The 14,142-nt window shown below is 38.5% G+C and overlaps 1 protein-coding gene across 5 annotated transcripts in view; it reads right to left on the bottom strand.

The window, feature by feature from the left end:
• KIF3A (kinesin family member 3A) overlaps positions 1-14,142 on the bottom strand; it is a 49,253-nt gene that overhangs the window by 33,345 nt on the left and 1,766 nt on the right. For all 5 annotated transcript variants that reach the window (XM_058440517.1, XM_032156460.2, XM_058440516.1 and 2 more), the window contains exons 2-4: positions 12,568-12,841; positions 4,551-4,695; positions 4,325-4,409 (exon numbers count right to left, since the gene is read on the bottom strand). In XM_058440517.1, coding sequence (XP_058296500.1) covers positions 4,325-4,409; positions 4,551-4,695; positions 12,568-12,841 — 504 coding nt within the window. The remainder of the gene's footprint in view (positions 1-4,324; positions 4,410-4,550; positions 4,696-12,567; positions 12,842-14,142) is intronic.

The raw sequence follows: 14,142 nt of genomic DNA, 5'->3' as shown, positions 1-14,142 counted from the left end.
TCTCAGTTTTTGTGTTCATTCTCACCGCAGACTGAAAATGGACATTCTTCAAACTGACATCTGTCTGCAAACTAGTGGTCGTCCAATCACAATATGCTATTAATTCAAAATTCGACTAATAAGTGTATTCAACTAATAACTGACTAGATATGAAAGATGAAGGAAGAAAATATAATTCCAAATGTGTGAAAGTTAAAAAACTGGATGGAAATGCTACCAAAGAATTTTTATCATAAAAAACACAGGAATTCAATATCTATGACAAACACAGTTTGTAACAATGGATCTCAACGGAAGCAGTTACCCTCTTGTCCTAGAATGTTTTAGAAATTTGCGAAAGAAGGCCGGGCACGGTGGCTCACGCTTGTAATCCCAGCACTTTGGGAGGCCGAGGCGGGCGGATCACGAGGTCAGGAGATCGAGACCACGGTGAAACCCCGTCTCTACTAAAAATACAAAAAATTAGCCGGGCGTGGTGGCGGGCGCCTGTAGTCCCAGCTACTCGGAGAGGCTGAGGCAGGAGAATGGCGTGAACCCGGGAGGCGGAGCTTGCAGTGAGCCGAGATTGCGCCACTGCACTCCAGCCTGGGCGACAGAGCGAGACTCTGTCTCAAAAAAAAAAAAAAAAAAAAAAAAGAAATTTGCGAAAGAGTTTCTGGTTCACTTGAGGACACTGTAGTATTGATAGGCAGGGACCACGAATACTAAACATCCTGAAATAAGTGGGACAGTCTCACCCAATGAAGAACTGTCCCACACAATTTTGAATGTCCTACCAGATATTCACAGGGTAAAAAAACTACTTATAATTATTTGAGTCTAGACCCAGATAATTATATCTGAGTCTGTCATATGTAACTTTATTTCACATATAAAGACAAAATGCTTTTCCATATAGCAATAATATGAGAACACAGAAAAACTGAAGGAAGAATTGTACTTTATTTTGCTCCAAACTCTACCAAGAGCTAGTCACTATTGTAAAAGACCATGTCATTGGCAATAACACCAATCAAGGGGTTTAGATAAACAATACAACATACCTGTTGACACTGCATTTGTAGCTGTTACAATTTTGATGATTCTATATGCCTCTGACTATTTTATTATGTCATCAAGTGCGGTCACATCTAAGTGTTTACATACCTAAATAGTAGCATTTATATTTAATTACTTGTATTCTCCTTTATATTACAGTAGTATAAGAATTTTTTTAAAAGTATGTGTATAGGTAGATTTTATTAATGTCACATACGAATTTTATTTCAGGACAGTCAAAAGAGCATTACAAAACGTATGTTATTTAGAAAGGAATTGGGATGTAAAGGATCTCTTCAAGGAGAACTACAAACCACTGCTCAATGAAATAAAAGAGGACACAAACAAATGGAAGAACATTCCATGCTCATGGGTTGGAAGAATCAATATCGTGAAAATGGCCATACTGCCCAAGGTAATTTATAGATTCAATGCCATCCCCATCAAGCTACCAATGACTTTCTTCACAGAATTGGAAAAAACTACTTTAAAGTTCATATGGAACCAAAAAAGAGCCCACATCGCCAAGTCAATCCTAAGCCAAAAGAACAAAGCTGCAGGCATCATGCTACCTGACTTCAAACTATACTACAAGGCTATAGTAACCAAAACAGCACGGTACTGGTACCAAAACAGAGATATAGACCAATGGAACAGACCAGAGCCCTCAGAAATAATACCACATATTTACAACTATCTGATCTTTGACAAACCTGACAAAAACAAGCAATGGGGAAAGGATTCCCTATTTAACAAATGGTGCTGGGAAAACTGGCTAGCCATATGTAGAAAGCTGAAACTGGATCCCATCCTTACACCTTATACAAAAATTAATTCAAGATGGATTAAAGACTTACATGTTAGACCTAAAACCATAAAAACCCTAGAAGAAAACCTAGGCAATACCATTCAGGACATAGGCGTGGGCAAGGACTTCATGTCTAAAACACCAAAAGCAATGGCAACAAAAGCCAAAATTGACAAATGGGATCTCATTAAACTAAAGAGCTTCTGCACAGCAAAAGAAACTACCATCAGAGTGAACAGGCAACATACAGAATGGGAGAACATTTTTGCAATCTACTCATCTGACAAAGGGCTAATATCCAGAATCTACAATGAACTCAAACAAATTTACAAGAAAAAAACAAACAACCCCATCAAAAAGTGGGCGAAGGATATGAACAGACACTTCTCAAGAAGACATTTATGCAGCCAACAGACACATGAAAAAATGCTCATCATCACTGGTCATCAGAGGAATGCAAATCAAAACCACAATGAGATACCATCTCACACCAGTTAGAATGGCCATCATTAAAAAGTCAGGAAACTACAGGTGTTGGAGAGGATGTGGAGAAATAGGAACACTTTCACACTGTTGGTGGGACTGTAAACTAGTTCAACCATTGTGGAAGTCAGTGTGGCAATTCCTCAGGGATCTCGAACTAGAAATACCATTTGACCCAGCCATCCCATTACTGGGTATATACCCAAAGGAATATAAATCATGCTGCCATAAAGACACATGCACACGTATGTTTACTGCAGCACTATTCACAATAGCAAAGACTTGGAACCAACTCAAACGTCCAATAATGATAGATTGGATTAAGAAAATGTGGCACATATACACCATGGAATACTATGCAGCCATAAAAAATGATGAGTTCATGTCCTTTGTAAGGACATGGACGAAGCTGGAAACCATCATTCTCAGCAAACTATCACAAGGACAAAAAACCAAACACTGCATGTTCTCACTTATAGGTGAGAATTGAACAATGAGAAAACTTGGACACAGGAAGGGGAACATCACACACCAGGGCCTGTTGTGGGGTCGGGGGAGTGGGGAGGGATAGCATTAGGAGATATACTTAATGTAAATGACGAGTTAATGGGTGCAGCACACCAACATGGTACATGTATACATATGTAACAAACCTGCACGTTGTGTACATGTACCCTAGAACCTAAAGTATAATAAAAACATATATATATATATAATCATTCTAAGAAAGGGATTACAATCTTCAATGGAGGTTCAAAACTCCCTGGCATAACAGGAATCCCCCAGATTAAAATTAAAGCAATGGAACATAAGAAATCCTAAAAACTGTAACAACAATAAAAAAAAACCTTCCTAAAATAAAAAAAAGAAAAGGAGCACTGGGTCTAACAGAGTTGACAACCACTGACAAGAACGTTCCTGAGAATAAATCTGATCTATAATTACTGGTACAAAAATGGAAATGTTCTTTCCAAATGATTTTTTCCTAGAATTTGCATAACACAACAAATTTTTTAGGACATGAAAGCACAGAATTAATCAGAACTAAAGTTGAAAACTAGCAACAAAGAAACTTGTTTGTATATTTGCTATATAAATGGTATCAGAGAATAAGGCTTCATGAAGGTCCAACAAGCACAAACAATCCTTAACAATGTAATACACTGCTCCAAAAACTCAGTTTATGCAGTAAACTTAAAAAGAAAAAAAAAGCTCATATTTATTGTTTTATGTCAGGCATTGATTTAAACACTTTGATCTGTTAGTGTTGGTAATAATCCTACGGAGTGGATACCATTATTATTTTCATTTTTATGACCAAATCAAGACTCACAGAGATTAAGTAACTTGCTCAAGATCAGAGCCAGAATTCAAGCTAAGATGGTAGACTGCTAGAACCACCTTCTTAATCCCAGATGATACTGCCATTCACTTGCTATGTGACCTTGAGCAAGTCAAGAAACCCCTCTAAATTTCAGTTCCCACATCAGTAAAATCGAACTGCTGGGAAGAGTAAATGAAATAAATTATTTACTACTACCAACAACCATCAATTACTGCACTGAATGCCTATATCACACTGCAAGAGCTCAGTAATGCTGGCTGCTGTTCTACAAATGCTCTATATTATTCTACAACGGCAGCTACTGCTGTTCTACATGTTACTCTACATACGTTATTCTCCTCTATTTTACTGGTGATGCAATCCAACTAAAATTCCAGTATTAACCTTTTCCTTGCTGTATGTCTCACATCTTAAAATATTAAAATACACAGCAATATCAAATTTACCAATCATTTACTTACTACCTGACTCAGCAATCCTGCTTCAGTAATTTATCCCCAGATATGTCTGCAGACGTATGACATTATATATGTATGAGGTTATTTAAAATATAAAAAGCAACTGTTGTTTAAAAAAAGAAGGGGGACCTTAATTTAGTAAACATTCTATTGCTTTGGAAAAAGTACTCCACCAATTTCAATTATCCTTACCTCTAACCTTTGTGTCTGATCCTTGCCCAAAAGGTCACGAACTTCTTCATTATATATTTCCAAATAAGACACTCGAACCAAAAATCTATAAAACATCATTTTTAAAAAGTCAAAGAGTGAAATATTTATAAGAACCGTTTTAAAACATGTTTATAAAATTTATACCTATGTGCCTTTCCTGTGTTTGTACTTCTCAATATCAGAAAATAAAAGAATTCCCTTTTACCTTGTATCACCCTCTGCTTTTGCAATATGACCAAATATGTGAGCAAATGAATTGGGAATTATTCCTCTAAGTTCAGGAACAGCTCGAACACCTTCCATGGTAAAAGTTTTGCCTGTTCCAGTTTGTCCATATGCAAAAATAGTCCCTGAAAATGATGAAGAGAATCAGTTACTTCTTAAAGTCTAATGCTACAGAACAATAGCTCTTAAAATTAATTCCTTTGACATTGTGATATAATTTCTCCCCTGGATTCAAAACTTATTCTAGCACAAGTTTCACCTTTATTATCAACAATTACAATGTGTACTCTGTACCACATGCACAAAGCACTGTTACAGCAGTCAATGAGAGATATCCCTAACAATTAATAAAAAGCATCCCAAGCCCTAAATGCAAAAATCTTCCAATATATCTAATTATGAGACATTTCTTGTCATGTGTATATAAAGTACTCATTGTGGACATTAAACTGGAGAAGGTAGTAGAAGCAGAGCAAAAGAATACAGGCTCTAGAGCCGGAAGACCTGTCTCAAACCACATCTGCCACTTTTTAGCCACTGACCTTGGACAAGTTACCTACCCAGAGACTGTCTCCTCAAGGGTAAAATGGGGATAAGAAAACTCGCCATTGATAGCAAGAACCAAATGAGATAATTTCCTTCAAGTGACCAACACAATATCTCATAGAAAGTATCAGTAAAATGATAGCTTTTTTCTTAATCCTAAAATAAGTGTGTTTTTAAACAATTGTTTTAAAGTAACAGCTGTAAGAAACAGAGTTAACAAAAAGACGACAATACAATTATTACAAGTAATTACAGATAAAATCTCAACTTTCTAAATACCTAAATTTATTCATTCAACAAATATTTACCACACACCTGAGTTTGGCATTGTGCTAGGCACTAGAGACAGAGTGACAAGACAAACACAATCCTCAATCTTATGATGTGTATAATCTTGGGTTTATCATGATGATGAGTATTCAGAATGAGAAACACGGAGTTCTAGATGGGACTCAGGGATATCAACTAGGCAGAGGAACTGTAATGGGAAAAAGGAGAGGGGGTCATGGAGGACTTTCCAGAAGAGGTAAGGTTTAGATGTGAAATACAAGTAAGAATCAGATAGGAACAGTGTGGACAGCAAGAGGCAAGAAGAAGAATGGAAATTTTGAGGACTGAAATGAGACCAGAATGGAAGAAACAGAGATGGAAAGGGAAGATGGATGCAGGCAGAGCTAGAGAAACTGACAATGCCATAATCACACAGTATAATAAGGACGGTATTAAACTTTTTATATCTTATCCTAAAAGCAACATGAAGCCATAGAATGATTTTTCAATCAGAGGAGTGACATCACGATCACTATGGCTATACTGTGGATGAAGAATTAGAGAAAACCAAGGGTAGATGTGGGGAAACAGAGGGCTGGAGTAGTTGGTCAGGACACAATGTAGTAAGCAAGAGAAGATAGCCTCGGATGTGATGGCATATACGAAAACGGTTCCTCAACTATTACTACTCTATTCAGTTAACCTCAACTTTTCTCAAACTTTTTTTTGTGAAAATAATCATAACACACTTTTCAGACTTTTCCGTGAAAATAAATGAATCATACCAGAAGCCATTTTTTACACATGGGAATAAAAAAGTCTTAATTTTTTCAAACTAAGTATTTCAAACTCTGCTATTAGGAATATAACACTGCACTCAAAGAAACGGAAAATATCATGAGCTCACAGGCTGCATTTCAGAATAGACACATTAAATTATTAAATAAAAAATAAGCTTTATAAGGACAACAGCTGTCACTTACTGATCATTTTCTATGTACTAGGCCATGTACTTTACATGCTTTTTTTTTTTTTTTAAGAGATGAGGTCTTGCCCTGTCACTCAGACTAGAGTGCAGTGGCATGATCATAGCTCACTGCAGCCTCAAACTCCTGAGCTCAAGAGAATCCTCCTGCCTCAGCCTCCTATGTAGCTGGGAATACAGGTGCACCTCCCAGCTATGTTTGCATTCTTATTTAACTTTCACCCCAATCCTAAAAGATAGGCACTATTTATTATTATTACTATTATTTAAAGATAATAAACTACGGCCAGGCAGGGTGGCTCATGCCTATAATCCCAGAACTTTGGGAGGCCAAGGAGGGCAGATCACTTGAGGTCAGGAGTTTGAGATCAGCCTGGCCAACATGGTGAATCTCCACCTCTACTAAAAATACAAAAATTAGCTGGGTGTGGTGGTGCACGCCTGTGGTCCTAGCTACTCGGGAAGGTGAAGCACAAGAATTGCTTGAACCTGGGAGGCAAAGGCTGCAGTGAGCCAAGATCGCACCATTGCACTCCAGCCAGGGTGACAGAGTGAGACTCTGTCTCAAAAAATACAATAAATAAATAAATATAAATAATAAACTATATTCTGGGCTGGGTGCCGTGGCTCCTGCTACAGTCCCAGCACTTTGAGAGGCTGAGGTGGGAGAATCACCTGAGCCCAGGAGTTCAAGACCAGCCTAGGCAACACCTAGGCAACACAGTGAGACCCCATCTCTACAAAAATTTTTAAAAATTAGCCAGGCATGCATAAAAAGGAACGAAATAATGGCACTGGCAGCAACCTGGATGGAACTAGAGACTATTATTCTAAGTGAAGTAACTCAGGAATAGAAAATCAAACATCGTATGTTCTCACTTATAAGTGGGAGCTAAGCTAGGAGGGTGCAAAGGGGTAAGAACAATACAGCGAACTTTGGGAACTCAGGGAAAAGAGTGGGAGGGGGGTGAGAGATAAAAGACTACACATTGGGTACAGTGTACACTGCTTGGGTAACGGGTGCACCAAAATCTCAGAAATCACCACTGAAGAACTTATTCAGGTAACTAAACGCCACCTGTTCCCCAAAAACTTATTGAAATTAAAACTAAATTTTAAAAAAATTAGCCAGACATGGTGGGATGCGCCTGTAGTCTCAGCTACTGGGAAAGCTGAAGCGAGAGAATCACTTGAGCCCAGGAGGCTGAGGCTGCAATCAGCCATTATAGTGCCACTGCACCCCAGCCTGGGTGACAGGGTGAGACCTTGTCTTGAAAAAAACAAAAACAAACAAAAAACACAACAAAAAGAAAAACTATATTCTGGGTCACAAAACAAATCTTAATAAATTTAAAAACATTCAAGGCATACAAAATATGTTCTCTAAATTGAGATTAAGTTAGAAATCAATAACTGAAAATCTCTAGAGAATCTAAAAATATTTGGAAACTAAATAACGCATTTCTAAATAACCCAGGATCAAAGAATAAACCAGGAGGTAAAATAGTATTTTGAACTACATGAAAATGAAAACACAGTATGTCAAAATCTGTGGGATGACACTAAAACAGTACTCAGTGGCAATTTATAGCATTAAACTCCCATATTAGAAAGGAAAAAAGGTCTCAAAACAATGGCCTCAGCTTCCACTTTAAGTAGAAAGAAAAGAGGAAATTAAGCCCAAAGTAAATAAAAGAAAAAAAAAAGATCAGAGCAGAAATAGATGAAATAGGAAACATAAAAACAGAAAGAAAAATTAATAAAACCAAAAGCTGGTTCTCTGAGAAGATCGAAAAGATAAACCTCTAGTCAGACTGATCAGGAAAAAAAGAAGACGTAAGTTACCAATATCAAGAATGAGAAAAGTTATACCACTACATTCAACTTACTAAAAGAATAATAAGGGAACAGTATAAACAACTTTTTGCCAATGAATTTGACAACTTAGATGAAACGGACTAATTCCGTGAAAGACAAGCTACCAAACCTCACTTAAGAAAAAACTGGCCGGGCACGGTGGCTCACGCCTGTAATCCCAGCACTCTGGGAGGCCAAGGCAGGCGGATTACCTGAGGTCAGTAGTTTGAGACCAGCCTGGCCAACATGGTGAAACCTGTCCCTCCAAAAAATACAAAAATGAGCCAGGCATGGTGGCGTGTGCCTGTAATCCCAGCTACCCAAGTGGCTGAGGCGGGAGAATCACTGGAACCCGGGGAAGCAGAGGAGGCAGTGAGCCGAGATCGCACCACTGCACTCCAGCCTGGGCAACAGAGCGAGACTCTGTCTCAAAAAAAAAAAAAAAAAAGAAAAAGAAAAAGAAAAAATAGATAACCTGGCCGGGCACGGTAGCTCATGCCTGTAATCCCAGAACTTTGCAAGGCTGAGGTGGGAGGACGGGTTGAGTCCAGGAATTCAAGACCAGCTTAGGAAACATAGTGAGACCCTTATCTCTACCAAAAAAAAAAAAAATTAAAATTAGCTGGGCATGGTGTGGTGGCACACACATATAGTCCCACCTATTCAGGGGGCTGAAGTGGGAGGATCGCTTGAGCCCGGGAGGTAGAGGCTACAGTGAGCCATGATCACACTACTGCACTCCAGCCTGGTCGACAGAGTGAGACCCTGTTTCAAGAAAAAAATAATAATAATAGAAAAACTTAGCCAGGTGTGGTAGCATACACCTGTAGTCTCAGCTACTGGGGAGGCTGAGGTGCGAGGATTGCTTAAGCCCAGGAAGTCGAGGTTGCAGTGAGCTGTGATTGTGCCACTGTACTCCAGCCTGGGTAACAGAGTGAGACCCTGATTGAAAGAGAAAAAGAAAAAATACATAATCTGAATAGTCTTATGTCTATCAAAGAAATTTAATCAATAGTTGAAAACCTTCCCATAAAGAAAACTTCAAGCCCAGATGGCTTCACTGATGATTCTACCAAACATTTAAGAAATAATGCCAATTCTAGATAAATTCTTCTAGAAAATTGAAAAGAAGGGGATACTTTCTAACTCATTCTATGAAACTAGCATTATCACAATATCCAAACCAGAAAAAGGCATTAGAAGAAAACTATATACATACATCCCTCATAAACATGGATGCCAACATTTTTTTAATTTAGCAAATAAATTTAACAATATATGAACAGAATAATGCATCATGACCAAGTGGCAAAGCTAGTTTCACATTCAAAAATCAATCAATGTAATTGCCATAGTAACAAACCTTAAAAAAATCATTTCAATAGGTGCAGAAAAAAATTATATTTGACAAAATCCAACATACAACCCAAAAACTCTCAGCAAACTAAGAATAGAAGGGAACTTCCTCAAACTTACAAAGGCTATCTGTTAAAATTTACAGACATCATCATACTCGTGAAAGAATGAATGCATTTTCCCTAAGATCAGGAACAAGACCAAAATATCCACTCTCACCACTTCTAATTTACTGGAGGTTCTAGCCTCCAGGTGCTATCAGTTAACAAAAATAAATTAAAGGAGATTAGAAAGGACAAAGTAAAAACTGTCTTTACTTGCAAACAACATTTTTTTTTTTTTTTTTGAGGCAGTGTCTCGCCCTGTCACCCAGGCTGGAGTGCAATGGCATGATCTTGGTTCACTGCAACCTCCGCCTCCAGGGTTCAGGCGATTCTCCTGCCTCAGCCTCCCGGGTAGCTGGGATTAAAGGCACGTGCCACCATGCCTGGCTAATTTTTTTATTTTTAGTAGAGACAGGGTTTCACCATGTTGGTCGGGCTAGTCTCGAACTCCTGACCTTGTGATCTGCCCGCCTCGGCCTCCAATGTGCTGGGATTACAGGCGTGAGTCACTGTGCCTGGCCAACATATTCTTATAAGTAGAAAATCCCACAAAATTTACAAAAAACCCAAAGCATAAAAAAACTACTAGAATTAATAAGCAAGTTCAGCAAAGTTTCAGGATACAAGGTCAATATACAAAAATCAACTGTGGGTACCAAGAGGGCAGTCATCAAAAAGACAATAACAAGTGCTGGCAAAGATGTGAAGAAATCAGAAACCTCACACATTGCTGATGGGAATATAAAATGGTGTAGCTACTGTAGAAAAGTTTGGTAGCTCCTGAAAACATTAAACAAAGTTACCATGTGACCCAGTCATTCCACTCTTAGGTATATACCGAAGAGAAACTAAACATATGTTCACACAAAAATCTGTAAAAGAATGTTCAAAGTAACATTATCTGTAATAGCTAAAAAGTAGAAACAACAAATGTTCACCAACTAATAAATGGATAAACAAAATACGATCTATCTATACAATATTATTCAGACATAAAAAATACTGAATTGCTGTCCTGGTGCAGTGGCTCATGTCTGTAATCTCAGCACTTTGGGAGGCCGAGGCAGGTGGATCACAAGATCAGGAGTTCGAAACCAGCCTGGCCAATATGGCGAAACCCCAACTCTACTAAAAATACAAAAATTAGCCAGGTGCAGTGGCTCACGCCTGTAATCCCTGCACTTTCGGAGGCCGAGGCAGGCGGCTCACAAGGTCAGGAGATCGAGACCATCCTGGCTAACACGGTGAAACCCCGTCTCTACTAAAAACACAAAAAATTAGCTGGGCGTGTTGACGGGCGCCTGTAGTCCCAGCTACTCAGGAGGCTGAGGCAGGAGAATGGCGTGAACCCAGGAGGCAGGGCTTGCTGTGAGCCAAGATCGCGCCACTGCACTCCAGCCTGGGCAACAGAGCAAAACTCCGTCTCAAAAAAAAAAAAAAAAATTAGCTGGGCATGGTGGTGGACACCTGTAGTCCCAGCTACTCAGGAGGCTGAGGCAGGAGAATCGCTTGAACCCAGGAGGCAGAGGTTGCAGTGAGCCGAGATCACGCCACTGCAATCCAGCCTGGGCGACAGAGCGAGACTCCGTCTCCAAAAAAAAGGTAATGAATTGCTGACATATGTTTATATGTTACAATAGGGATGAAGCTTGAAAACACTGTAAGTCAAAGAAGTTATTCACAAAAGGCCACATACAATTCCATGTATAGAAAATGTCCAGAATAGGCAAACTCATAGAATAGATATAGACAGTAAATTAGTAGTTGCTGGGTTGGGGGAAGGGAGGTGGTAATGGATTGGGAGTGACTGACTGCTAATGGATACAGGGTTTCTTTTTGGAGTGATAGAAATGTTCTGGAAACAGACAGTGGTGACAGATGTACAACACTGTAAATGCACCTATGAACTTTGAAGGGTAAAATGGTTAAAATCATAAATTTGATATTTGAATTTTATCACAAAAGCTACCTAAAGAAATCAATTTCATCTCTATATATTAGTAACATAGAATCCAAAATTGAAATTATGAAAGCAATCCTATTCACAATAGCATCAAAAAAATACTTAGGAATAAATTAATCAAAACAAGTGCAACACTTGTACACTAAAAGCTACAAAATACAAATGAGAGAAATTAAGATATAAATAAATGGAGAGAAGCTGGACATGGTAGCTGACGTGGGAAATCCCAGGGCTTTGAAAGGCCTCAGCAGGAGATTGCTTGAGCCTAGGAGTTAGAGACCTGACTGAGCAACACAGCAAGACCCAGTCTTTACAAAAACAAAAAAAATTAGCCAGGTGTGGTGGTGCACACCTGTAGTTCTCATTACTCAGGAGGCAGAAGTGAGAGGATAGCTTCAGCCCAGGTTCAACGCTGCAGTAAGCTATGACTGCACCACTGCACTCCAGCCTGGGCAACAGAGCAAGACCCTGTCCATAATTAATTAATGTTTCAACGTTTTAAACGGAGACAAGTATCATGTTCATGGACTGCGAGACTCCATATTGTCAGAATGACAATTCAACACAATCCCTTTGAAAATCCTAGCAGGATAAACTTCAAAAACATCATTTGATGTGAAAGAAAACAGATAAAAAAGGTGACATATTATATGACATGATTTAAATGACATTTCAAGAAAAGGCAAAATTATAGTGACAGAAAGCAGATCAATGGTTGTTTGGGTGTAGGTCTGCAAATGGGCATAAAGGAAATTTGGGGGATGACAAGGGTGTTCTAAAGCTGGATTGTGATGATGGTTTCACAACTGTATATATTTACTACACTCATCAAACTGCACAGCTGCAATATGTGAATTTATGGCACATTAATTATGTCTCAATAACGATGTTTTTTAAAAAGTAAAGATTCACTTACCATTGTAGCCTTCAAGTACAGAATCAATAATAGGTCTTGCAGTTAAGTTATAAACATCAAGTTGTTTACTCTCTGGTCCAAAAACCGTATCAAAAGTAAATGTCTTTGGAGGTTCATTGGAAGAATCAGTCTTATGTACAGTGATAGTTCCCCTCATCTCATCCACACTGACAGCCTGCTTGTAGCACATTGATTTCTCTCTCTCATTGAGGGGCCGGCACCTAACAACAACCTTCACATTATCGCAGCTTTCTGGCTTCTCTGATTTATTGATCTGTTGGAGATAATATTTACAAATAATGAAAAGAACATTAATTTTTACCCTCAACAGATTAAATTTATAAATTTTAAAAGGCTACTTTTCCACCTCAGTGCCTTGCACACATTAAACACTTCATAGGTATTTGTTAAATGCAATTAAAGATCTTACATATAGGTGAAAAGTTTATTAAAAGATACAAAAAGGAAAATAGTTTCTTTTAAAGTGTAAAAGGGAGAGAAAATCTAGTTCACATTTGTGGCAAAGGCTGTACAAGCAGAAACTGAACCAGCATATTATAGATTGTCTTTTTGCACAAAAGTCTCTGACCCAGTGTTTCCTGCCTGTAGGAAAACACATGTGAACATGGTTAACAATTTTAACTCAAGAAAATAGTAGGTCCTTTGTTTCCCCTGAGACTTTAGTTTTATTTCCTATCACGCATCTGTAAAATGGTTTTTATCATGTAATATATCCATATACGGCTTATCTTCTCTACAGAAGACAACAATAAGATAAAGACAGAAATGAAAAGTCTAATGGCAAAGAAAAATGCCTTAGTATTACCTAACCTTATGAGCATTTGTATATGTAAAGTTTCCATTTCTGAATTTTTTTTTCTTATTTTTGAGATAGTCTCACTCTGTCACCCAGGCTGGAGTGCAGTGGCGTGATCTCGGCCCACTGCAACCTCTGCCTCCCAGGCTCAAGCGATTCTGCTGCCTCAGCCTTCCCAGCAGCTAGGATCACAGGCGTCCATCACCATGCCCAGCTAATTTTTGTATTTTTAGTAGAGACACGGTTTCATCATGTTGGCCAGGCTGGTCTCGAACTCCTGACCACAAGTGATCCACCCAACTCGGCCTCCCAAAGTGCTGAGATTACACGTGTGTGCCACCGCACCCAGTCACTTCTGAAATTTTATGATTAGGAAAATATAATGAAACACAATCCTATTACTGAAGTGAAAAGTTTAGTTGAACAGATACTTGTTAAATTCCTACTGTTTCAGATTCTCTTCTAAGCATTAAAGAGAAACAAATATAAGTCATCGTCATTGACTTTGACATTGTCACTGACAAGTAACAGATTATATCAGTACGATACACTTCTATCTATCTCTCATCCTATTCATCACCCTAGTCTAAATCACCATCATCTTGACCCTGGATTACTGCCTCCTAACTATACTCCTGAATCTAATTAGATTGCCCTACTGCCTATTCTCCAAATAGCAGTCAGTGTCAACACAAATCTAATCATGTCACTCTCCTACTTAAAAATTCTTCAGTGGTTTCTCATAGATCTCAGAACAA

Source organism: Hylobates moloch, unplaced genomic scaffold, assembly GCF_009828535.3.
Source record: "Hylobates moloch isolate HMO894 unplaced genomic scaffold, HMol_V3 SCAFFOLD_6, whole genome shotgun sequence".
In the NCBI taxonomy this organism is placed as follows: Eukaryota; Metazoa; Chordata; class Mammalia; order Primates; family Hylobatidae; genus Hylobates; species Hylobates moloch.
Note: the sequence above shows the minus strand (reverse complement) of the source record. Positions and strands in the feature narration are given on the sequence as shown.